General features: G+C 39.0%; 2 protein-coding genes across 2 annotated transcripts in view; both read left to right on the forward strand.

The window, feature by feature from the left end:
• The window catches only part of LOC122333971 (thrombospondin type-1 domain-containing protein 7A-like), a 63486-nt gene extending 41043 nt beyond the window's left edge, over positions 1-22443 (forward strand). The window contains 15 exon segments of the mRNA XM_043231831.1: positions 601-606; positions 7442-7465; positions 7467-7576; positions 7654-7807; positions 8917-9058; positions 10043-10158; positions 11259-11376; positions 13663-13808; positions 15029-15203; positions 15989-16162; positions 17163-17243; positions 17763-17845; positions 18854-19067; positions 20225-20312; positions 21989-22443. Of these exon segments, the coding sequence (XP_043087766.1) occupies positions 601-606; positions 7442-7465; positions 7467-7576; positions 7654-7807; positions 8917-9058; positions 10043-10158; positions 11259-11376; positions 13663-13808; positions 15029-15203; positions 15989-16162; positions 17163-17243; positions 17763-17845; positions 18854-19067; positions 20225-20312; positions 21989-22076 (1719 nt within the window). The 3' untranslated portion in view covers positions 22077-22443.
• Positions 22444-25651: 3208 nt separating this feature from the next.
• The window catches only part of LOC122333972 (neurexophilin-1), a 4820-nt gene continuing 4317 nt past the window's right edge, over positions 25652-26154 (forward strand). The window contains 1 exon segment of the mRNA XM_043231832.1: positions 25652-25702. Coding sequence (XP_043087767.1) covers positions 25652-25702 — 51 coding nt within the window.

Consider the following 26154-nt stretch of genomic DNA (forward strand, 5'->3'; position numbering starts at 1 on the left):
TAAGGCGTCTTAGCGCACCTGTGATATCTTAAAATACTGCCTACATCGGCAGTTCACTAGGCTTCGGAACAGTTCAAAGTTTCCCTCAAATTCTGGAACCGTTGGCTCTGATTATTCAGTGAAAATCACACGATTAAGATCCAAAAATAGGTTCACAAGTGAATGTTAAATTATTCAGAAATCCTCGTCTTTTCATCTCTAGTTTTTTTTTAGGGTTTTTTTACTGAGATTTACTAGAAATAGACGGCGCCGCATCAAAGCGTTCTGAGATCTTTGCTCCTGACAAGTACGCATTCTTGGCATTGGTTTAATTTCAAAGCTTTCTTTCATTAATTAAGAGATTATTAGGGCGGTTGGAGGTCGTTTTACAGTGAACGTATTTAAACATGGATAGAAAAGGAAATCACGCAGCCTTCTGTACTTTTTAAAGTGAAATCAAAATTTTCATGTTGAGTTCAAGCAGTGGCGTTTCTTAAAATGAAACAACATTAGAAAGTGCATTTGTAACTGAACAGTCTGTTTTACGGTGCTTTGGTCTCTGCACACAGATGTTATAATGACATTTTTCTCTAACTCTCCAATAATGCTGCTCGGCTACAGGCACAGGTAAAAACACTTTCTTCAGTTTTTTCTGCATTTCTGTCTTTTTTTATTTGTTTCATTTTTTTGCACACTGGCAATTGGTGCACTTAAATAAATAAATAGTTTATATAATTAATAATATTATATAAATAATAAAATAATAATATAATAATATTTATTTATTTATTTATTTAGAAAGTTAAATCTGTATGTTTGTTTGTTTGTTTGTTTATTTTTGGTATTTTAATTTTCACTTTTATTTCCTTTAATGTATATTTATTTATTTACTTTAATCTGTATATTTGTTTTTTTAATTTTTATTTACTTTTACTTTCTATTTAATTCAATGTCTTTTTATTTATTTATTATTTATTGTAATCTGGATATTTATTTGTTTGCTTTTAGTGTGTTTTTATTTATTTACCACCATGTGTTTTTTTAATTAAACTAATTATGACAATAAGTTGTTATTAATATTCAAGTGTTTTTATTTATTGTGATTAACTTAGTTAACTTTAATTTAATTTTTAATTTAGTCTTAAATTTAGACTTAAAATTTTAAAAGTAGCCTACTTTCCAAAAATTGTGTGTCCCACATGGCGCACTGGCAATTGGTGCACTTAAAGAAATGATGTTTAGCTATAAACAAATTTCGGGAGGAGCACGCACTGATAATTAACGCGGCTGGCTTCTCGCTTCCTAATCACGCAATTATCCAACCAGAGCAAGAGAAGCCTACTATAAATTCGCACAAGCTTCTTACCTCGATATCTCGTTTCCGAGCATGGTATCCAGCATGTCCGAACAAGACCAATCGCCAGAAACCTACGAAATCGAGGACACCGAGCCCTCCACGACTCCGCTGAGCAAGCACGCTAACGCCCCGCCCGGAACTTCAAACGAGCGCGCGGCTTCGCCCAGAGGCAGAAAACTAACGCGAGTGACTATCCTTTCGCCAACGCGATTAAGATCACGTTCGCCTCCACCTGCCAGACGTCCTCAAGCTTCCCGGCTTCTCCCTACCGTGCAGCCTTTTCTTCCGCTCCATCCGCAACAAAATGGACAATTCGGCTGCGTCAAGCACTGCAAACGCGAACATTCCGTTCTCCGCCGCGCTAACAAAGCCGAGCTTCTCTCGCTGTACTCGACTTATCAAACAGGCGCAGCTTCGCCAAACATTTCTCCTCCAGCCAAAAGAAAGGAAACAACTAGAAGAAGCCGTAATTCTCCCAGGGGAAGACCCGAGAAGTCAGCATCTGCACCCGTATTAAGCCTCCGCCCACCAGGAGGCGGCAGAAGGCTCCCAGCTACTGCTAGCAAAGCCCAGGACCCAAACACCAGCAGCTCTTCCTCCAGTTTCCAGCAAACAACCCACGCAGCAGGCACCACGGCTCCAGCCCCCACAAGCCATCAGCCTAGCCTGTACCCACTCTGTTCATTGGATCAGTTGAACCCACACCAACAGTACTCTGCCCAAGTCTCTCCCGACCATGCCTGGCAACCCAGCCCCCAATCCACTGTCCGTTATTTACCAGCCTCAAGTTTCTCCTATTCCTCCAGGACTTAACTCGTCCATTTCTGTTCCCACAGCCCAGCCAGCCATAGGTGCCAGCACAGGCACACAGATGCCTCCACTGACGATCCCAGCCGTACCACCTCCTATTCCTCCTCCTCCCCTAATTTTTCTGCTACCAGTCTGAACCCAGATTCAAGACCCCATCATCTTTACACACCTATTCTTCTTTTACCTCCCTATCTTTTCCACTCTTTTCCCCTAGATCCCCTGCCATAGCCGCCGTGAGCTCCAACCCACCCCCACAAGTAGCTCCCATGAGTTACCCCGCCAACTCTCCCATCGCCCACCACCCTTTCTCAGTATCCACTGCTAACCTTCTTCCTATGCCCTCAAATGCGCCGCAGCACCGACCCCACCCCCGTCCCCAATTCCATCAAAGCACAGATCCTTGCAGAAATCCAGGATGCTGGCACCAGAAGCGGAACCCTATGCAACCCAGGTGCTTCTCTTTTCACAACTAATATTCCAGCGAACCATCCTTTAAGGTCCCTCCTCAAGCCTCCTCGACTCAATCCTACAAGCAGTTTCTCACAGAACCCTGCAATCTTACCTGACCGCTTGGAAATGCTTTAAATCTTTCCAGGCAAGGTATAACCTCCAATTCCTGATTTTTCCTGCTATCCATCACTTCTTTCATCTCCTTTCTTAACACCTCCTCAAAACCCTGCAAGTCAGTTCTATTAAGGGCTACTTGAGTGGTATCCAATTTTTCCATGAACTCATCCACGGCATCGCCTCACCTCAAATAACCAATGCTCAGACTTCACTTTTTAATCAAGGGCATCCAAAGAAGGCATCCTCCCGATCCGACTCAAGGATGCCCATCACCCTCGAAATTCTCTCAAAATGCATATCCACCCCCCGCAGAGGCTACTCTTCTATCCATACTGCTCGCACTCTCGATGCAATGTTCATTCTGGCCTTTTCGGTTTCCTCAGATGTTCAGAATTTACAGTCAACTCCAGATTCGACCCAAATATTCACCCCACTATTTCCGACCTATCTATCGTGAGACCACTTAAACCGTGATCCTTTTTCATCAAACAAAGTAAAACGGACCAGACCAAAAATGGGCATTTCATATATATTTTTAACCTCCAAACTCCTACTTTTCCCCTTTAAACACTTCTAGCTTTCCTCCAATACAGGAAATCCCAAACTAAAACTCCACTCGACCCTCTGTTCACAGATGATTCCAACCACCCCGTATCTCGATTCTGGTTCCAAAAGCACCTCAAATCAGTCCTATCTTACTGCGGAATCCCATCAAAAAAAAAAAAAAAAAAAAAAAAAAAAAAAAAAAAAAAAAAAAAAAAAAAAAAATTTCTCCACACATTCCTTCAGAATAGGGGCAGCCACCACTGCAGCAGAGAAAGGTCTCTTCCAACAGCAAATCCAAACCCTCGGCCGCTGGTCTTCTAACGATACAAAGCTACATCTGCTCAGACCAATCACTCATCAAAAAGCCCTCCAGACCCTAACCAGTCCCAACAGAACTCCAAACCTACCACCCCGCGAGGGGATCACCCAAGGCACGGCATCACTCCTTCTACAACGGCCAGCTCTCGCTGTATACGACCAAATACAAAATCCGCCACCGTGAGCGGCCACACCAAGCAGGAACATCGCACTCCACCGCCCTGGACGGCTCCCCGCTATAAACAGCCATATTCAAAATCTGCCACCACAGTGGACATACCAAGCAGGAACATTGCACCCACCGCCCTGGTCAGCTCCGCTATAGACGTCAGATACAAAATCTGCCACAGGAGTGGCAATGCCAAGCAGGAGCATCGCATCCACCGCCGTGGACCGCTCCCGCAGCAATCGACCATATACAAAATTCGCCACTGCAGTGGCCAGCTCAAGCAGGAGCATCGCACCCACCGCCATGGACCACTCCCGCTATAGACGTTCGTATACAAAATCTGCCACAGGAGTGGCAATGCTAAGCAGGAGCATCGTGATCCACCGCCGTGGACCGCTCCCGCAGCAAACGACTATATACAAAATTCGCCACTGCAGTGGCCAGCTCAAGCAGGAGCATCGCACCCACCGCCATGGACCACTCCCGCCGTAGATGACCCTATACAAACCTGCCACCGCAGTGGCTAACACAAGCAGGAGCACTGCACCCACCGCCGTGGACCGCTCCGCCGCAGAGATGCTAATACACTCCCACCGCCTTAACAGCGGACCACTCTAGCTAGAGTACTGCACCCACCGCCATGGACCGCCTCCGCTGTTCACGACAGTATATAAAACCTGCCACCGCAGTGGCCAACACAGGCTGGAGCATTGCACCCACTGGCCGTGGACCGCTCCCGCTGTAGATCATGGTAGACAAACCTGCCACCGCAGTGGCCAACACAGGCAGGAGCATTGCACCCACCGCTGTGGACCGCTCCCTCCGTACACAATAGCACACAAAACCTGCCACCACAGTGGCCAACACAGGCAGGAGCATTGCACCCCACTGCCGCGGACCGCTCCCGCTGTAGATGACGGTATACAAAACCTGCCACCGCAGTGGCCAACACAGGCAGGAGCATTGCACCCACCGCCGTGGACGCTCCCGCCGTGATGACGGCATACAAAACTCCGCCACCGCAGTGGCCAACACAGGCAGGAGCATTGCACCCACCGCTGTGGACCGCTCCCGCCGAGATGATGGTATACAAACCCGCCACCGCAGTGGCCAACACAGGCAGGAGCATTGCACCCACCGCGTGGACCGCCTCCGCCGAGATGACGGTATACAAACTTGCCACCGCAGTGGCCAACGCAGGCAGGAGCATTGCACCCACCGCCGTGGTCCACTCCCGCCAGAGACGCACACTTGCACCCACTGCTTCTAGCAGCAGACCGCAGCCGGAGCTCTGCACCCACCGCCGTGGGCAGCTCCCGCCAGAGACGGTCATTCACACAAGCTGCTATTACAGTGGACTGCTCTAAGCCGAGCCCTGCACCCACCGCCGTGGACCGCCTCCCGCTAGAGACGCACACTCGCACTCCACTGCTTCTAGCAGCAGACCGCAAAAAGTCGGAGCTTTGCACCCACCGCCGCGGACAGCTCCCGCCAGCGACGGTCGCTCACACATGCTGCTATTACAGTGGACTGCTCTAAGCCGGAGCTCTGCACCCACCGCCGTGGACCACTCCCGCCAGAGACGCACACTCGCACCCACTGCTTTTAGCAGCAGACCACAAAAGCCGGAGCTTTGCACCCACCGCCGTGGACAGCTCCCGCCAGCGACGGTCGTTCACACATGCTGTTATTACAGTGGACTGCTCTAGCCGGAGTACTGCACCCACCGCCGTGGACCACTCCCGCTAGAGACGCTCACACGCACCCACTGCCTTCAGCAGCAGACTGCAAGCAGGAGCATTGCACCCACCGCCGTGGACCGCTCCCGCTGTACATGACAACATACAAACCCGCCACCGCAGTGGCCAACACAGGCAGGAGCATTGCACCCACCGCCGTGGACCGCTCCCCGCCGATACGACAATATATAAACCCGCCACCGCGGTGGCCAACACAGGTAGGAGCATTGCACCCACCGCCGTGGACCGCTCCCGCTGTACACGACAATATACAAACCCGCCACCGCAGTGGCCAACACAGGCAGGAGCATTGCACCCACCGCCGTGGACCGCTCCCGCAAGAGACGCTCACATGCACCCACTGCTTTTAGCAGCAGACCGCAAAGCCGGAGCTCTGCACCCACCGCCGTGGACAGCTCCTGCCAGAGACGGTCGTTCACATATGCTGCTGTTACAGTGGACCGCTCGAAGCCGGAGCCCTGCACCCACCGCCGTGGACCGCTCCTGTAAGAGACGCCACTCGCACCCACTGCCTTTAGCAGCAGACCACAAAAGCCGGAGCTTTGCACCCACCGCCGTGGACAGCTCCCGCCGGAGACGGTCGTTCACATATGCTGCTAATACAGTGGACCGCTCTAGCCGGAGTACTGCACCCACCGCCGTGGACCACTCCCGCTAGAGACGCCACAACATTTTCATGCCCACTCTCCTACACCTACATAATATCATCCTAATACCATTCCAATTTCAACTAACATATCCATGCTCTTCCTCCTTTCTAGCTAAGCCAGTAGCTTTTTTGGCCGGCCGCTACACGTGTTTTCGGCTGCTGTCTTAATTGGCTTTTTGGGGGCACTCAGGATCGGGTCGGACATCGAGTCCTGTCCGCTTTCACGGACAAGAGGGAAAACTCTGACTCGTAGTCCACCTAGTTCCGAGCCTCTCCCTGACAGCTCGCCAAACACGCTTACTTTTTACCGTTACTATGATTAATTATACGTAAGTGCGAACTCGTGAAATGATGTTTAGCTATAAACAAATTTCGGGAGGAGCACGCACTGATAATTAACGCGGGCTGGCTTCTCGTTTCCTAATCACGCAATTATCCAACCAGAGCAAGAGAAGCCTACTATAAATTCGCACAAGCTTCTTACCTCGATATCTCGTTTCCGAGCATCCTCCACCACCCCAATCTCCATTCCTCCTAGTTCTACTATCCTCTCTCGGGGCACTCAGGATCGGGTCGGACACCGAGTCCTGTCCGCTTTCACGGACAAGAGGAAAAACTCTGGACTCGGTAGTCCACCTAGTTCCGAGCCCTCTCCTGACAGCTCGCCAAACACGCTTACTTTTTACCGTTACTATGATTAATTATACGTAAGTGCGAACTCGTGAAATATTTATTTAGATAGATAGATAGATAGATAGATAGATAGATAGATAGATAGATAGATAGATAGATAGATAGATAGATAGATAGATAAATTTGCTGATTTTTTGTTTGCATTTTATTTTTTCACTTTTATTTCCTTTAATGCATATTTTAATGTTTGTTTATTTTTTGTTCAATTTTGCTTTCTATTTAATGTAATGTGTTTTTATTTATTATTTATTTTAATCCGGACATTTGTTTGTTTGCTTATTTATTTTTGCTTATTTAATTTAGCTTTTTTATTTTTTTTTTGTTTTTTTGTTCTATTATGTTTTTTTGTTTTTATTTTTTTAAATAATTTTATTTATTTGTTGTGAAAATCACAGAAACTGTTTTTAGACATGTCCTGAATTCTAGTGGCTGCAAAAACTGCAGTCATTCGTATTAAACGTGGTGCACACGGTGGAATAAGAAATAAAGCAGGTCCCACGCGTAACATTTTAGCTTGACCTTTCTCTGAGCGGGTTCTTTCCAAGCGCTCTCCTCTGCGCCAGTGAGAAGTGTTGTATTGCGTGGTGTTTCAGGTGTACGAGGTGGTCCCTGCGCGCCAGCGACTGCAGTCAGTATATCTGGGTCGCTGAACCCTGGAGCGTGTGGAAGGTCAGTAACGTGGATCTGAAGGAGAACTGTGGAGAGGGCGTTCAGACCAGAAGAGTCAGGTGAGCGTCCGAGATGCCTTTCCTTATGTTTACTGGACTGCACTTACTGTACTCTACTGCCTTTGACGGTCTCGCAGGTGTATGTTGAACACAGTGGACGGTCCCTCCGACGCAGTGGAGGACTATCTGTGTGATCCAGAGGAGATGCCGCAGGGGACGAGGGAGAGCCGTCTGCCCTGTCCCGAGGACTGTGTGCTGTCCGACTGGAGCCCCTGGACCCCGTGTGACCTGGTCAGGATTAGCTCTCATCCGTTTAAACTCTGCATCATTTTGATCTCCGTAATATTTATGCCTTCTCAGAAAAAACCCTGGCAATGTCATACTTCAGAGGAGATCTCAGCGGTTTGTTAGCGCGTCAGATTTGCCAAGAGAGCGGTGTCTGCAGTCATAAAAAAACTGAAACAAAAACAGCATAAACATTTTTCAGAAGAGAAACAACTAAACCACTATCCACTCTATTTTAAAGCATTATGCACAATATTTTCTATTTTATAGGTTTAAAACATACATTTTAAGAGTTTTTTTGTGTTCTATTTATTTTTATTTCGCTTTAATTGCAGTACTTTAACTTACAACAGTTTATTTTTGTTAGTTGTTATGAAGGTTTTTCAATTAAATTTTTCTTTTGAATGTTTTTACTTCAATTAAATTTTTTTAAATCGATTTAGTAATTCAGTTAACGTAACAATTCAGTTATCAATTATTATTTTCTAATTATAATAAGTAATAAGTATTTTAATTTTTTTTTTTTTTTTTAGAAAAATATATTTGTAACATTTATAGTTTATTGTATTTCGGTCCGAAATTGATTTGTAATAGTGTTAATAATTGTGCTTTTGTAATTTTACAAGTATTATTTTATATCTTTAATTTCCTTATTTATTATATTATAGTTATAATTTGAACTTAATTTTATGCAAAAGTATATTTATTTCAATTATTCACCAATTATTCATCAATATTCACATTTTTTTTATCTAATGCTTATATTTCAATACCTGCTTTATTCAAAACCCCTTAAAACAATAGCAACACTGATTAACACGAACAACTCCTTTTTTTTTTTTATCCTAAGCGTCTGAGACATCTAAGAAATCCTTTAAAACCCTTGAGCAGTCTGAGCAATAACATTTTTGGCTTACGCGAACAGGGGCATCATTTTATCCTGGGCTTATATGGTTTCACTTAGAGCCAGCTGACATTGAGACATAAATAGTGGCATAAAAAATGAGAGCAGGTCACTTTTTAGGCAGTAAATGAACAGCTTGAGGAGAAATACGAGAGAATTATGAGCTCGCTGGCCTGGATGAACAGCGGTCCGTTTTATCTGCCTCTTAAAGCCGTGTTCTGGAAGAGGAGACCGGGAGAGGACGGCGTTTGCGCTGCGTCTGCCTAAAGAAGGAGAGGACTGTCCGGTCAGCATGCAGACCGAGCCCTGCTTCCTGAACCGAAACTGTTTTCACTACAGCTACAACATCACCGGTGAGTGGGAGAGAACTAAACGGCTTTCCTAACTACTCAATCCGACTTTCTAGTTCTCATTAAAATGCAAAGTAAAGTAAATAAGCAAAATAAAGAAAGAAATACTTAACTATAAATAAATAAATACATCCGTTTCGTAAATGTGCTTGTTTGTAGGGCTGCATAATGTACTTTATAACAATAAGGCTGTTTATTTTTGTATTTAATGTAGCTTTTTATTCATTTTAATCTGTTTATTAGTTTGTCGGTTGATCAGTATTATTGTTTTTATTGGCTAAATTGTGCAGAACTAAGAATATATCATGTATATTATTTTATTATTTATTTTTAAACGAAACAAAATTAATCGAATTTTAAATTATTGCTACTAATGCTGACTACAGATACGTACGCTTCTGGAAATATGAGTATTGAAATTTTTCACGGTGAAAAAAAAACAAAACAAAAAAGAATCATTTGTACATTAACATGATAAAATAATCGTAATATTTATGGTCGGGCTTAAATTTTGTCAAATGGTTTGCCAAATTGCATTCTTTAGTTTTATTAATGATCCAAATCGGTTATTAAAATAACTCTTTTGCCACATTTTGTCTCTAAAAATGCTCCACGGTACTGCAGTAAGATAGCTTGTGAGTGGCTTTTCTTGCTGACTTGAACGCTTTTGCTCCTGCTCCTTGGCCGCCTGCTGTTTTTTAGCTCTTCCAGTCCGGGCATTTTCCACGCAGCGCTTCCTTTTCTCTCACTGTTTTGAGTTGAATGAGTCATTCAGGAGTTTGGATCATTACTGGAGCTCCGACTTCATTCACGGTTCCCCTCCAAGAGCGTCAAAGCGAAGCGCAGCGGTGCCACTGTGTCCTCAAACCGTCCGCTCGCGCGCGTATGCTGGCGACCTCTGACCCAGACGTGCAGTTTAATGAGAACCCGCAGGGTGAAATCTGTGCGTGTGTGTGTGTGTGTGTGTGTGTGTGTGTGTACTCTCAGACTGGAGCACATGCCAATTAAGTGCCAGCGCTGTGTGTGGAATCGGTCTCAAGACGAGGATGCTGGACTGCGTTAGAAGTGACGGCAAATCTGTCGACCTCAAGTACTGCGAGAAGGTTTGCGCATTTATTTACAGACGCTGCCTCTTTTATGAAATTCGTTATTTTCTTCTCAGTGCCAGAAAGAGAATAGCGTCTGATTCAGCGTTAATGAAAAGACTGTTTTAATATCGCGGGGATGTCATCGCATTTTGATCGTTTTAAATCATTGAGAGATTTTCTTTAATATATAGTTTACTAAAATGATGAATGTTTTTGAAGTAAAACATTATTCAGACTGAATTATTTAACCGGATTTCTCAAGACAAATTAAACAGATAGTTTATGTATGTAACCAAATTCTTTGAATGGTGTTTTATGATTTTTTTAGATATGAAAAACTATTCAAAGGATTTTTTTTTTTAAGTGTCTTTTGCTCAGAAAAAAAACCAATAATTTTGTAAATTATCATTAACATTTCGTTTATTTATTTATTTATTTATTTATTTAATAGATTTTTATTTATCCGCCAGTTATTTCAGTCTTCAGAAATCACTCTAATATCCTGATTTGCATAATTTGAAAACAGTTGCTCTAATATTGGAAACCGTGACAGTTATTTTTTATTCTTTGATGAATAGAAATTTCAAAGGTCAGCGCATTTGAAATAGATTTTTTTTTTACTTAAAAATGTCTCTGCTGTCCCTTTGGATGATTTCGGTTAATCCTTGATGAATAAAACTGACAATATATATATATAAAACTGCATTTTACTAACCCCAAATTAAATTGTATATTCCTCTACAATGTGCCCGAGCAAACTAATGCATAAAAAGCAAAAATGTAACGTTTAAATCTCTAAATCTGCACTTCTGAAGTATATCTACCAGTATAATATTGAGATCAAGTGGAGAAGAAGCAAGGTTATTTTGTGCCATTTTAAACTGTAGGTTAATGAAAAGAGATGGCAAAAGATCAGTCAAAACCCCACAGCTCTGGTCATTTTAATTGGACCCTGTGGGCGATAAAACATATGCATGGCATATTAACCCTGTAACTCAGTTTTCAACCAGTCCACTTTATACCAGGGTTACAGATCTCTGGTGTGGAACTACTTTGAGTACAAAAATTTTTTTTTTTTCATGAATGCTCATTTCTTGTCTTATTTCTTTCTGCAGCTGCGCTTGGAGAAGAAATGGCAGATGAACGCTTCCTGTACGGTGGAGTGTCCAGTCAACTGCCAGCTCTCTGATTGGTCAGCATGGTCAGACTGCTCACAGACCTGTGGCCTTGAAGGTGAAGCCTGGATAAAAGGACAAATATGCTTCTTTCTGCTGTATTAAATGTATTTTTAATTTGTCAGGTACGCAGGTTTTAAAAGTTTAAGGACGGTTTGATTCTTAAGGCTGCATTTATTTGATCAAAATGCACAACATTATAATATTATGAAAAATATTGCTATTTACAATAACTGTTTTTCTATGTTTATATATATATATATATATATATATATATATATATATATATATATATATATATATATATATATATATTAACATTCCTGCTTCAGTGTCACATGATCTTTAGAAATCATTCTGAAAAACGATTTGCTGCTCAAGACACATTTATTATTATTAATATAAATGCATATCAAAACAGTTGTGCTGCTTCGTATTTAAAGTGCCCCTATTATGGATTATGAAAGGTTCATATTTTGGGTTTGGGCGTCCCAAACAACAGGTTGGCATGCAAGCAAAGTCGTTTTTTTTATATATATATATATATATATACATTTACTTTTACCTCATTTGTTCAACGACTCTCAGACAATATGTTCAACGATTCATTAAACGGCTCTCGCACGCGATGCTAATTTGCCGTGATTGGCCGATTTGATTTAAAGCAGCGTCCTGAGCCTTTAACGTTACAAAAGCATCATATGCAGCATAAAAAGTATTGTTTTTATAAATTGGGACATTCGTAAATGGCCAGTAAATCGCACACAAAATTTTTAAACGCCTTAAAATAGCAACTGACTTGCTATTTTGCGATTTCAAAGCGAAGAAAGCAGCAAAACAATGGCCTTGGTGTTGTTGCTAGCGCGATCGAGAAGAAGTACGTAGGCTGTGAAATTGAGCACGCGGGAAAAGATAAAAAGAAAAGGCAGCATAGGAGGATGGAACTAGAATTCGGAAACACGAGATGAAATGGTGGACTCTGAGAAGGTACTGTTCGCCGAAAACAGATGGAAGCAGCGCTAGATAGAAACTGACAGTCTGCCTGCCAAACACTTCTAAGATAAGGCAGAAAAAGCAGAGCGAGACAGAAGGCGGTGCATTGTGTGCAGTTTTATGCTAAACACATGTGGGATGAGCTAGAGAGTTATCTGAGACTGCCGTGCCTTGAGCTAGAAACTGAGAGATGAGTGTATGGAGATGTGTGTGTGTGTGTGTGTGTGTGTGTGCGCAGAGCACCAAATCTGTCAAAAACAGGATCAGGTCATATATCACTCCAAAAAAATCCAAACTTTTGTGACTTTATTTTTCACTATCATTCAAAAGTCTGGGGTCGGCAAGTTTTTTTTATTTATTTAGTTTTTTGGAAAGAAATTAATAATCGTATCCAGCGAGGATGCAGTGCATTTATCAAAGTGGCATCAGCAACATTTGTAATGTTACAAAAGATTGATATTTTAAATAAATGCTGTTCTTTTGAACTTTCGAGTCATCCAGGAGCCTTGAAAAAAGAGTATCATGGATTCCATAGAAACTGCACAACTATTTCAGCGTATTAAAATGATTTCCCAAGGGTTATGTGACACTGAGTAATGATGCTAAAAAAATTTAGCTTTGCATCACAATGATAAATTAGGTTTTAAAGTATATTTAAATACAAAACTGCTATTTTAAATTTTAATATTATTTCAGAATATTCCTGTTTTCTTACTTTAGTTTTGATAAAAGGGCCTTCTTTTTAAAACTTAAAAATCACTTTGACCCCAAAGCTTTCTATAATACTGTAAAAGTCTCTTCTAAAAAAAGAAGAAATTATAGTGGTGAAGTATTTATAACTATATAAAAAGTAGTGCCGTCAAATGAGTAATCATGATTAATAAAAGTTCCATAATAAACGTTTTTGTTTGTTGTAATGGTTTATGCTTTTCTTTAATATTTTTGTAATATATGTGTGTACGTGTATATTAATTATGTATATATAAATACACACACATACAGTAAATATTTTGAAAATATATATGCATTTTGTGTGTGTGTGTGTGTGTATATATATATATATATATATATATATATATATATATATAATTTTTTTATTTATTTTTTTACATAATTTATCATATATAAAAATATATTATTCTTAAATATATATACATGCATGTGTGTGCATTTATATATACATAATAAATATACACAGTACACACAGATGTATTATGTAAACGAAAAACCTTTATTACAAAGCGCTAATAAAAAGTAATAGAACAGAAGAAGATATTTGAGGTCGGCCGTGTTGCTCTCCGTGGAGCTGAAGCTCAGACTCATTTCCCTGTCTTCTGTCTGGACTCCTCAGGGAAGATGTGGCGCAGACGGACGGTGGTTGAGGCGTCTCAGGGGGACGGCAGGCCGTGTCCGGCTCAGATGGAGCAGTGGAAGCCGTGTCCTGTGAGACCCTGCTACAGATGGCAGTACGGCCCGTGGTCCGAGTGCCGTGTCGAGGTCTTTCTCAGTTCTTACCGATCAAACGGCTGAATGTAAATGCACAGATCAGAGTTCATCAAATCCGACCCTTACGCGCTGCAGGATGAAGCTTCATCACAGAAATGCATTCACGTTCAAAGAAAACGTTCAGAGTTTGGTGAACTCGATCTTGCGGAGGGTCAAGTTTATATTTCAAAATTCATGAATTTTCGCAGTTACGCTTTATTTCGATCGCATTCTTTAGACGTTCTGGTAACTGTAAGTCAACTAATTCTCATTAATTTGCAGCTAGGTGTCTGCTAACTCTCAGAATAGACTGATAGTGGTTTAATAGAATAAGTTGACATATACTTGCAAAGCTGTGGACCAAGTGTTAGAAGTTATTAAGACAGTCTACTAATACTCTAATGACTGCTAGCTGACGTGTAGTTAGTAAAATGTCTTTAGTGGACTATCGGAATAAATGTCCGCATTTTTTCAACAAAATAAACTACTAAGGTTCACAATAACACTGACACTGAGATTTTTTTTATAAAAAATTACAGTAAAAACGGTAAAATTGTGAAATATTATTACTTTTTAAAGTAACCATTTTATGTTTGAATATATTTTAAAATGTAATTTATTCCTGGGACGCAAAGCTGAATTTTTTTAGCATCGTTATTCCAGTATCTAATGTACAGATTATTATCAGTGTTAAAAAATGTTTAATATTTTTGTAAAAATTATACATTTTTTTCAGGATTCTTTGGGAGATTCTTTAAAGAATGTAAGGTTCAAAAGATGAATATTTCTGGTAATAAACTGGTCTTAAGTGTCCAATTTTTAATTTAAAGCGTCATTTTTAAAATCTTACTTAAAATAGTAGAGATCATTCCTAATCTATAAATTGTAATCTAATCTTTTGATTCCACTTTGTTTCTACTAATCTCCATCGTGACTCGTGAAATTGAAAGGTCTTAGTGTTTATTGAACAGGATTGTACAACAGAACAATGGTTGGAGCTAAACACCTCATTCGCTCTGAATAAGTTAACGACCCGCTCTGGATCTCCTCGCTCTTCCAACACCTTGTTTTCCAATCTCGCTGTCAACCTCGTCTTCTCTTCTGTTATTCTCTCTGATCCTCCTCCATTTCAGTCCTGCTTTTGATCTTTGGATTTAGGAAGTGTTTATGACTGCTCTGTGCTCACATCTGAACCTCTGTGTGTGTGTGTGTGTGTGTGTGTGTTGTAGGAGGTGGTGGTGTGTGGGGTGGGCCTGCGTTTCCGGAACCTGTCGTGCTTTGTATCAGATGGCTCCGGCGATGGGAAGAGCAGTATTGTAGAAGAAGAGCTCTGTGCTGGATTGGAGCAGGCTGTCGATGGAGATAAGAATATTGTTCTGGAGGAGACCTGCACCTTACCCTGCCCTGGTAAAATAAATACTTAGAAAAAAATACATAAATACTTTTAAAAACCCTAGCAAACAAACAAAACAATAAAAACTATATATACAAGAAGCGTTTATTTATTTGTCTGCATTTTTTGATCCAAAGTACACACACACACACACACACACACACACACACATATATATATATATATATATATATATATATATATATATATATATATATATATATATATATATATATACATATATGCACATTACATATATGTACATATTATTATATATGTTGCTATATGTATTAGAAATTCTATATAATATTTTGTTTACATTTTGTCCCATAAATATGCAAAACCGGGGTTTAGATATATTCATTAAATTTAATTATTGGTTCATCCCTTAATAATATGTGTCATCTTATTCATTATAAATATTTATTTATACAGCAATATTGCTGTGTGTTAACACTTTCAAGTTAGTTATATTATTTGGGCATTTTTGTTTTGTTATTTACTTTTTTTTGTCATCTTATTTGAGATTTTATATCACAAATGTGTTCTATAATATATAATCTGATAATTATTCTAAAATATATAATCTAAAAAATATTATTCCCTTAAATAGCTTAAATGCAATAGCCAGTTTTTTTTTTTTTTTTTTTTTAATACAGATAACATTCCTAAATGGTTGTATGTGACTACACCATAAAATATAATTTTAATTATTATTAAATTAGAGCTTCGCAGCATCCTCGGCTCTTCTGTTGTTATCTCTGAAGTGAGCTGGTATGTCTCGTGTTGATCTGCTCAGGTGACTGTTACCTGATGGAGTGGTCCGACTGGAGCCCGTGTCAGAGTGTGTGCGTGAAGGGTCAGCGGTTGGACTTCAGTCCGGCTCAGGTCCGTTCTCGGGCCGTCATCGCTCAGGAGCCGGAGAACATCGCTCAGTGTCCCGATCAGGAGTGGCAGACCCGGCCCTGCAGCAGTGAGACCCTTCCTCTCTCGTTCCTATAAAGACTCTGCTCCACTTTAATAGTTTAACATTTTATAACACATATCATTTGTTTTACAGTGTATATATAAATCATTTATCATCAAGTGCACTTGGACATACTTTTAAAAGGAGCGCTTGTTACGGAAATAATATACTGTGTGATGCTTAGTTACTTAATTGCATTGTTATGACATGATTGTAGTTTAAATTTATATTAAAAGCATTTTGAACTTAATTTTTTTTTTTTTTGTATGATCCAAGTACATCTCTATATGCAATTTCATAATTGCCAGATGCATGCATGCGAAACTAAAATATACGTTAATGTCATTTCTACTGAAATTTGTATGCTGTGTATTTGAATGTGTTTATAATTACATGTTTATAATGACGTTGCAATTTAGTACATTGAAATTGTTAACTTTAAATGTAATATCGGAGAACAAACTACAGTTCAAATTACAATCAAGAACTTTACACATAACATAATAAATGTGCTATGTAAATGTGTTGAAAAATAGTCATAGTACACTGTAATGCACTTAAAAGTGACTTGAATCGGTTTAATGTTATATTATCAGCAAGCACAGTTTTCAAATATATAATTTTAAGTTTTATAATGAACATTAAATACAATTAAGCATACTTCTGGCATTTACATGCATGTGATTTTGCGTGAATTTGCTGTTCGAATGTCTCTGGCTTGATTTGTTACAAAGCATCTCTTTTAAAGAGACAGTTCACTTGTTGCAAACCAACATTTTTTGAAGAATGTTGGCAGCCAATCTGTCGATGGTACCCGTAGGCTTCATAGTATTTCTTTCCGTACTGTGGAAGCCAATGGCTATCGTCAGCCGTGCACTTGGCTTACGTTTTGGCCCAGGTACTTTTAGTTAAAGGAGATTGTATTAAAACACCCTTATTGAGTCTCTCTACAGCTGCCTAAAAGTGTATGGTTGGAGAATGTATATTTACATTGATTTCCATCCAGATGGGGAGTGTTATGAGTACCAGTGGATGGGCAATCCTCAGCTGATCTGGTGTCAGCGCTCGGATGGAATAAACGTCACAGGTGCGCATGATCTCATTTGCTTCACACCTTTACATCAGCCAGTGAAGAATGGCACGTACCAATATAAACCATCAAAGCCCGCTAATGCATCACCGATGCGTAATGTGCTGAATTGTATTAATCAATTTCGAGATTTCAGGTTAAAATGCAATGAGTTTGCCTTAGGTGCTGTGGTATTTCTTTGCACATTTTTCACTTCTAAAAGCCTTTTTGCCTTCAAGAGGTCATGTTTAATGGTCCTGTGGTGTGACAAATGAATTTCTGTACAGTAGCTCCTGAATAAATGAGCTCATGAAAGCTGCATGCATGATAATAATAATAAAAAAACTGGTTTCAGACGGAGTATGTTATTGTGGCACACTACAGAACATGACTATGATACCAGCATGCAGTGTATGCTGTAAAATGTATATATAAAGATGCCGACATACGCACATTTCCGAATGACCGATCGCTTTCCGCCAAGCTGAGTTGTCGTCAAAAGCTTGAAAATGATCTCTGCCCTGTTGTTTCTTCCAGGTGGATGCCCTCCAGCGCTACTGCCAGGGACGGACCAGTCATGTGATCCGCCTTGTGACAAACCACAGTCATTTTGCTCAGAGGTAAGACACAAGAGGATTGTGGGATTACTGCAGAGTCTGTAACCGCAGACAGTTGCTCCAGCTGCAATTATCATAATGAATGCAACAGAAAATCATGGCCATGAGCTGTACTTTTGTTTGTATTTTTGAATGCAATTGATCTGTATCTCTGTAGCACGCTCAACGAGCTTTGAATGAGAAAAGAATTAGTGCATGCAAAATAATGACTGTGCGAATAATACAGGTACTTCTGGTAGACTGAGTATGCTTCTTGGGATAATTTCACGTAGGATCTCTCGAGCATTAGCAACAAAAAGTGTGTGAATGTTTGCTTTTCACTAGGGATAATTATTTTCTTGGTCCATGGAGTGCTGCGGGGATGATTTATTTTTGTAGGCCAAGCCAGAAGTTAATATCACACTGGTTCCTTCGACAAAAACCCAGCGTTACTTTCCCGCCGGCTCACGCTTTATCGTAGAAAATGAATCTGAATCTTCTGAATCTTACGCGTTTCGTTTATTAAGTTGATCCTCACAAATGAGCGAAACATTTATGAACCGCGAAGTCTAAATTCAATCAGCAGAAATAAAAAGCTAAAGTTAGGCTATAAACACACAGCCACGCACAACTTAATGGTCACCACCGTTAAGATTCAACGACTCTTTCGGTGTTTACCTAAAACGGCCGTATCGGAAAGTTTGCAAGAGCGTGTTTCTGAACGCAGCAAGGCTGTAAAAGCGAATAATGAGAATATGAGTTTACCTTTGCAGTGGGATGGCATTTAATGGCCTCTGCAGTCAACAAAAAAGACACATTAAAGCTTAAATGTATGGCGCGCATTACCTGCCATGGAATAAAATGAGCACGTGTTAACCACGGACCTCGTTTCAGGTGCGTTTGACCAAAAACATTGACCTTTTGGAACTGAGAGTGCAGAAACGTCTCGGTTTTAGGACTGAATTGGGTCACAAGCTTCGAGAGGAAGCCGAAAGCACGATTGTATTTCTGCGTCTCTGCTGCCCCCTGCAGGAAGGCGTGTGTGTGTGCGAGGAGGGCTACACCGAGGTGCTCACGGCCGAGGGGATGCTGGAGCAGTGTGCTCCCATCCCTGTGCTCGAAATCCCCACCGCAGGGGACAAGAAATCTGATGTGAAGACCAGCAGGGCCATCAACCCCACCCTGCCCACCACAATACAGCCTGGCCGCGCCGGACGCACCTGGTACCTGCAACCCTTTGGACCAGGTACATGTTTCATTTCAGGTTCTTTAGTCCAGTTTCTCATGCATATTTTATTTAATTGTACTCAAAGGTAAGAGGAAATTATATTACTCAGCAAACACATTTAAAGCATTAAAGCAGATTTTTAAAAAAATTTTGGTCCTGTAATTACATATTGCAATTTTCTTTCTACCACAAAATAAAATACGATGAGTAGAATTGCAAAATGTCAAGATATAAAAATGGTGAAATATTGTTGCTGTAAATATTATTTGGCGGAAAAAGCAATACTCAGTTGTTAGTTTAAATTGAAATAGCGATTTTATGAACTTGCAATTTAAAGAAATAAATGTCAGGACTGCAAAATCTAAACTGTGAATGTAAACTCAAAATTATTATTAACAACTTCGGGCCGACTTTACAATAGGGTTTATTAGTTAACATTAGTTAGCTACATTTGTTAACGTGAACTAAGAATAAACGATATTTCTACAGAATTAATTAATCTTAGTTAATGTTAATTTAAGCATTTACTAATGCGTTATTAAAATTATGTTTGTTAACATTAGTTAATGGGGCGTGAACTAACATGAGCAAACAATAAACAAATCTATTTTTATTAACTAAGCGTTTAATTTTATGTTCATGTTAATTAATATATAATATATAATATATTAACTAATGTTAACTAATGTTAATGAGGGAGTTGTTAAAAAATACATGTGTGAAATTTTAACTCACAATTACTAGTTTAGAATCATGTTAGTTTAGATTCGCAATTTTAAAAGAGTCAGAAGTGCGAGATTTAAACTGAGAATTCTAAATTTAAAATTCCAGAATTTCCAAAGCATAAAGTTCAGAGAAAAAGTTTGAATTCCAAGATATAGTTTAGAAGATATAAACTTGCTACCCAATCAAATCTAAGAATTCTAAGCAAAAAAAGATATACAAATTTTTTGCGATATTAAAAAAAGTTATGAATTGTGAGATAAAGTCGCAAACACCATTACAAGCTTCTTAGAGTTTTTATTTAAAGTCTCTTGTAGTTGTTTTAAGTTTGAACTTCTACTTTATAAATAGCCTGAGAAAATGGCGTGGCATTAACTCACAAACCAGCTTCATATAGTTTTGCATTTTGCTTCAGTTTGATGGCTTACGCTGAATATCTTTGATCTCTATAGACGGAAAGCTGAAGACGTGGGTGTACGGCGTGGCGGCGGGAGTTTTTGTCCTCCTGGTATTTATCGTGTCAATGATTTACCTCGCATGGTAAGAACGACAACCCTTTCCGTTCTCTTCACCGCCACTCCTTTTATTTTCTCATTCACTCCATGCGTTCGTTTGGTTTTGCATTCCTTTAACTCGCATCCCATCCTCATCCGCACGAGCAGCAGTTACTGTGCCATCCGGCGCTCGCTCGGGACGCCAGATTCTGCCAACAGTACGGTGGTGTGGATGGGCCAAGACGCCCATGAGCTGACCTACACCTGCCCTGAGTGCCAGCAGCCAAGTCAAGAGTCAAGGGCCAGTTAAAGGCTGCAGAAACAGGCTCCTGATGTCCTCTGCCTCGTGCCTCCACCTCAGTTTGTGCCTTACGTTCTGATGCTAAATGCATCGAGCTGCCCGGGTAGGCTGCTTATTTATGGCTTATTGGTTTAGAAAAGGATTGAAAAAAATAGCTCTGTTGCAAATCCTAGCGAGCTCGCATTGGTCCCTACTGCCTACATGCCTAAAACTAAAACCATTTCTGTTCCAATTGTGAAGACAAAACAAATTGGACATTATTAAGAAGGGACTATATCAGCATGCAACAAAAAATTAAAAATAAAAATCTTAATGTCACAAATTTTCATTATCGTGGTTGCCAGATGTTTTAAATACCTTTATCAGAGCTTCTACATTAAAAATCCAAACTATAAAATAGTTAGCAATAGTGTCGTGTGTGTGTGTATATATATATATATATATATATATATATATATATATATATATATATATATATATATATACTTTAACAGAAGCTTTTAATAGAAGCTTTTCAGTTTTACCAGTTTTCATAACGTACCAAAACTAAATGTAATTATAAATAAAAATATGATATTTGACACGCTGAGAGGCATAGTTTTAAAATCGGAGAAAATGAACACTACTCAAATAAACCGAAATATAAAATATAAAAATAAATCAACGTCTTATTTCTGCTTGTTGCATCATTTCTCATTTTCATTTAGTTTAATTAGGTTTCAAAGTTGAAATATTAAAATAACTAAAACTAAATGAAGTGAACCTGGATAAACATATTTAAAACACAGATACAACACAATTGAAAATTCAAAAAAGAAATTAAATACTAAATAACAGCATAAAAAGTAATACAGCATAGTGTATAGTATTTCAGTGAAAGTATACAAAGTGTCTAGTTTTCATAATCAGTATCATTCATAATCAGTATTTCTCTCCCTTTCTTTTTGTTTCACTGATATGTCATGATGTTTTTTGGGATTGCGATTTCTGTGATGGATACAAGTGATTTTCATTTGAAATTAGGCTCGAATGATGTGTTCCAGTAGGCAGCATTATCATGTTTCCCATTTATTATGCCTGATAATGTGGCCTATGGGGGCAGCTCACTAGGTTTTGGAGCAGCAACTTTTCTTATGATTCTATTCTGCAATAATGCTAAAAACTAATTAGGCCAGCGCAGTCTTTAATGTACCTATCAGGGCACCTGTTACATTTCATCACAGGTCTGTTACTGATCATCATGATTTTTCATCACCTTGTTTTTTTTGGTTTTTTTTACACATATTTCATGATTTCATATTTGTATCATATGCCATAACATGCATGTGCGTATGCAACACTGTTTTGCGTTACATAAAATTTTGTGTAACGTAAAATTAGTTTTGATAGTGACAGCTGCTTCTTTATTTTTTTGTCCGCAGCAAAAAGCCAAAGAAACCTCAGCGAAGACAAAATAATAATCGATTGAAACCCCTGACCCTGGCGTACGACGGAGATGTGGACATGTAGCCCTTCTCGTGAAAAATATCATCAGCAGCAAAATGGTCGAATCTTATGAAAACATATCCAGGTTAAATCATACCCCAAATATGCTCAAAATAATTTTTTTTGGCTTATTTTAGCACCTTTTTACATTTATAAAATGTTTCAAATTATTTTATAAATTATTTATGAAAATTAATTTTCTTGGAATTATTTTTTAACGCTGTATTACATCTGAACAATTTACTTTTTGTTTTTGTAATTCTCAGTATTGTCAACAGCGATTTTTTTTTTTTAATCATAATAAATTAAAGACAATATGACGTATCTATTAATACTTATTTACTGTTTACAATATGTAAAATTGTCATTTAAATGCCGTTATAATATCAAAATTTTTGGTTCATAAAAATTTGATTTATTCTATTAGGGTGAAGTATTTCCTGGAAATGTTCTCGAGATTCAACCAAATACTCCTCCCAAAAAAAAAAAAAAAGCCTAGCCATCTCAAATACTGGACCCTAAATGCTCGAATGCAACTTAGAGGAAGAAGAAACATCCAAGAGCCGCAAACAAAAACCTTCATACTCTTATTTTCACTTTACGTTCTTGTTCTGGAAGAGCCTTTACACACATCTTCACACGCTGTGAGATCATGCCTTTGTTTATATTCAGTTCTTACAAGTATTTGTCAATTATGCAACCCGCGGTCTACTATCTGACGGGTCAGGACCTTATCGAACAACTTTCTTCCGACTTGTGCTTCCCAGCCGAGGATTCATTACTTGGAAGAGTTAATGAACAGACAATGCCAAAACATGCAACACACGCAGTAGAGAAGACATGAGGAAACTTGGGATCTTCAGATATCACGGACGACATTTGCTCACAGAAGATGCAGCCTTTCTATGGAAGGTGAAAACAAGACAAATCATGTTCTCCTGGAAGTCCCACTCTGATTCCAGGCGTTATTTTTTGCACTATATTAGTGCAGCAAGGAAAGCGTTCGCCGTTGAACCATTGATGTCTCGAGAAGCAGCGATTTTTTTCAAGGCGAGCGAATATGAATCTGGAGCGCGTCGGTGAGACGGGGGAACCGAGAAAGTGTAAAAATAAATCTCAGAGTGGGACTCTTTAAAGACCTCGCGTCCTTTTGTTTTCACTCATTTGTGCATTGTATAGTTTCTATGACGTGTCTTTTCTGCTCAGCGGACTTTAAATCTGTATTTTTTGTTATAGTTTTCCATTTAGACATTTTTATAATAATTGGTCGATATACAGTTGTCGAAGAAAAGTGGTTGTGACAGTAGTATGACTTTTGATTGGGGTTTACGCCCCATTTTCAATGTCTGGTATCTAATTACATGAATGATGTACGTGTCAAGACAATGGGTCTCATGGAAAGACCGATAGTTTCTGCCTTATTATTGATTAAAAAATACTGATGTTTTGTTACTAATTGTTGCCAATTCTCACAGGACAGTGGACATGCAAAATACAGTGGCCCTACAAAGTATTTGGACACACAAGATAAACCCTAATATGTCTGAATGTAATTGCATTAGATGGGGAACCGGTTTTATTGTTTACTGAAAGCGACTAATATTCCCTTCCGTTTATGTTTTTTTGCATGCACATTTTCTACCAGCCCCGCAAAATACCGTACTATTCTGATGGTGTTTTGCACGACTGACTTTATTTTAGTGAATCAGAATCCCAAATGATTCCCAAATGAATGACTCTTGTGATGCAGTTTCCTTTTAGCGAATCAAAAAGCGTACGATTGCAACGTACGACTCCTATGAACCGGTTCTTTTTAGTGAATCAAAAACTTTGCGTCCAGTGTAGTCCAATTCCAAAGTGAATATCTCGTATGAATCAGTATTTTATAATGAATCAAAAAAAAATTAATGCAACTATTGTGGTTCGATGCGGAGCGACAGACTCGTTTGAACTGGTTCTTTTTAGTAAAGCAAAAATGTAGTCCAGTTCCCAAATAAATGAATCTTGTGTTTTTATTCGCTTTAAAAAGAACTGGTTCATAAGATTGATTTGTCTGGGAATTGGACTACAGTGAATCTATCATGTTTTGATTTATTAAAAAGAACTGATTCATATGACACATCTAGTATTCTAATTTTTAAACAAATAACCTTTATGTACTTACACTGAATCAAAAACTTACAATACATCCAGTGTAGTTTAATTTCCAAACATATGACTCTTATGAATTGCCATTTTATACTGCATCAAAAATATATAACTTGACCAATGTGAGTCCAATTCCTGAATGCCTTTTGAGCAGTTATTATTCAATATATCAATATCATTAAATGGCTCACATCGTGTTATTTAAAACTTGCAAAAGTATTTTTTTAAACTTTAATGAATTAATAGTGGTACTATACAGAAAAGTAATAAAAAATGCAAACATATTTATTTTTGATAATATCTAATGCAAAGACATCCAGTGTGGAAATACTTTTGGGCTCATTGTACATGTGTAGCAATTTTTGTTGGATATATATATATATATATATATATATATATATATATATATATATATATATATATATATACATACATATACATACATATATATATATATATATATATATATATATATATATATATATATAATTGTATAATATTATGACATTATAAGTATGAGCTGTTTTACACACAAAAACTTGCAAAGCCATCAAATAGTATAAATCGTTTTTATCACTCAGCAGATTAAGCAGTGTTCAATTTATATATCCATGCATATTATTTAAAATAATTATGCATTACCCTTCCTCCCCCTCTAAAAAAATACAAAATGCATTGAAAAATAAATGATAGTGTGTATGCATTCATGAAATTTGATTTAATTTGAATTAATGACCTGTTGTATTAAAAAAAGAAACACAGCGTGAATATGATATTCCTAAGATACATTAGTTTATGAATCCTGAAATCTTCCATTCAAATAGTAGTTATATAGAAGATGCTTTTATCGGTCAACTCTCCTCGTTTCCCCGATTCATTTACGCTGCTGCTACGTTAGAGTCGTTTCACCCGGCCGTCCTGCTAGCAGCTGGTGAAATGAATGTTTACCTTTAGTTTTATTTGTAAATAACAATGAGTATTAAACCATATTCATTTCTTTTCTATTGCACAGAAATGTTTAGTACATTGCAAAGTGGTCTCGCTGATCTCTGTTGATTATGGTCATGTTGTAAAGGTCTTTTTTTTTGTACAGCTTATGTTTTCTGATGACCTACAGGTAATAAACACTGGTGTATTAAACATGTATGAACGCGCTATTTCTTGCCTATCTCTGTATTTCGTGAACAGGAATGATGTTTATCCTCTCCGTGATTCTATTAATGCGAGTCGTAGGATTGGTTGTGTGGACGTTTATAGGCGTTCCTCCCTCGTGCGAGCGAGCGTCTGTCAGTGTCAGACGGAGCTGAGTGACCATGTGTTCACGGCGCAGAGCAGAGCCTCGCATCAGGAAGATCAGCTTCCCTGAACTTCACGAATCCCACTGAGAATATCGCAGAGATCAGAACGGCTGCGGGGGAAAGTTCAAGAGCCGAAAAACCTTCTAAATGACGATGATTGCGAGCAGCTTGATGCGTCTCGTGATGCTCCTCTCCATTAACGATGTAAGTGCATTTACATTTTTTCATCAATTCTTACGCTTCTCTTTGCTGTGGGTGTTGAACTTGCTCTTTGATGTGTTCGTCCGTCTGATGTTCAGCACCACAGACAGCGACACGCGGTCCACTCAGATGCTTAGGAATGTTCTTGATTTCTGTTGGAATGTAGAACCGATCCTAAAGGGATCAGTTACAAATATTGGAAGAATCAAATAAGATGTGCTGAAACACAGTTTTTTAAAGCTTTATGAAGGATACGGAGTATTTGTAGCGCTAGTATTTTTATTAATATTGAATATGGAATTACAGTGTGTTTTTTTTTAATGCTATTGCAGTGTCTTGTTATTAAATGCAGTCACATCGGGGGGTTGTGAGTGTTAAATAATTTATCTGTAAAACAGATATTTACTCTTTGCTCTAAATTATACTCTAAAGCATGTGACTATATATTTTTGTAT

This window comes from Puntigrus tetrazona, unplaced genomic scaffold (assembly GCF_018831695.1).
Source record: "Puntigrus tetrazona isolate hp1 unplaced genomic scaffold, ASM1883169v1 S000000456, whole genome shotgun sequence".
Lineage (NCBI taxonomy): Eukaryota > Metazoa > Chordata > Actinopteri > Cypriniformes > Cyprinidae > Puntigrus > Puntigrus tetrazona.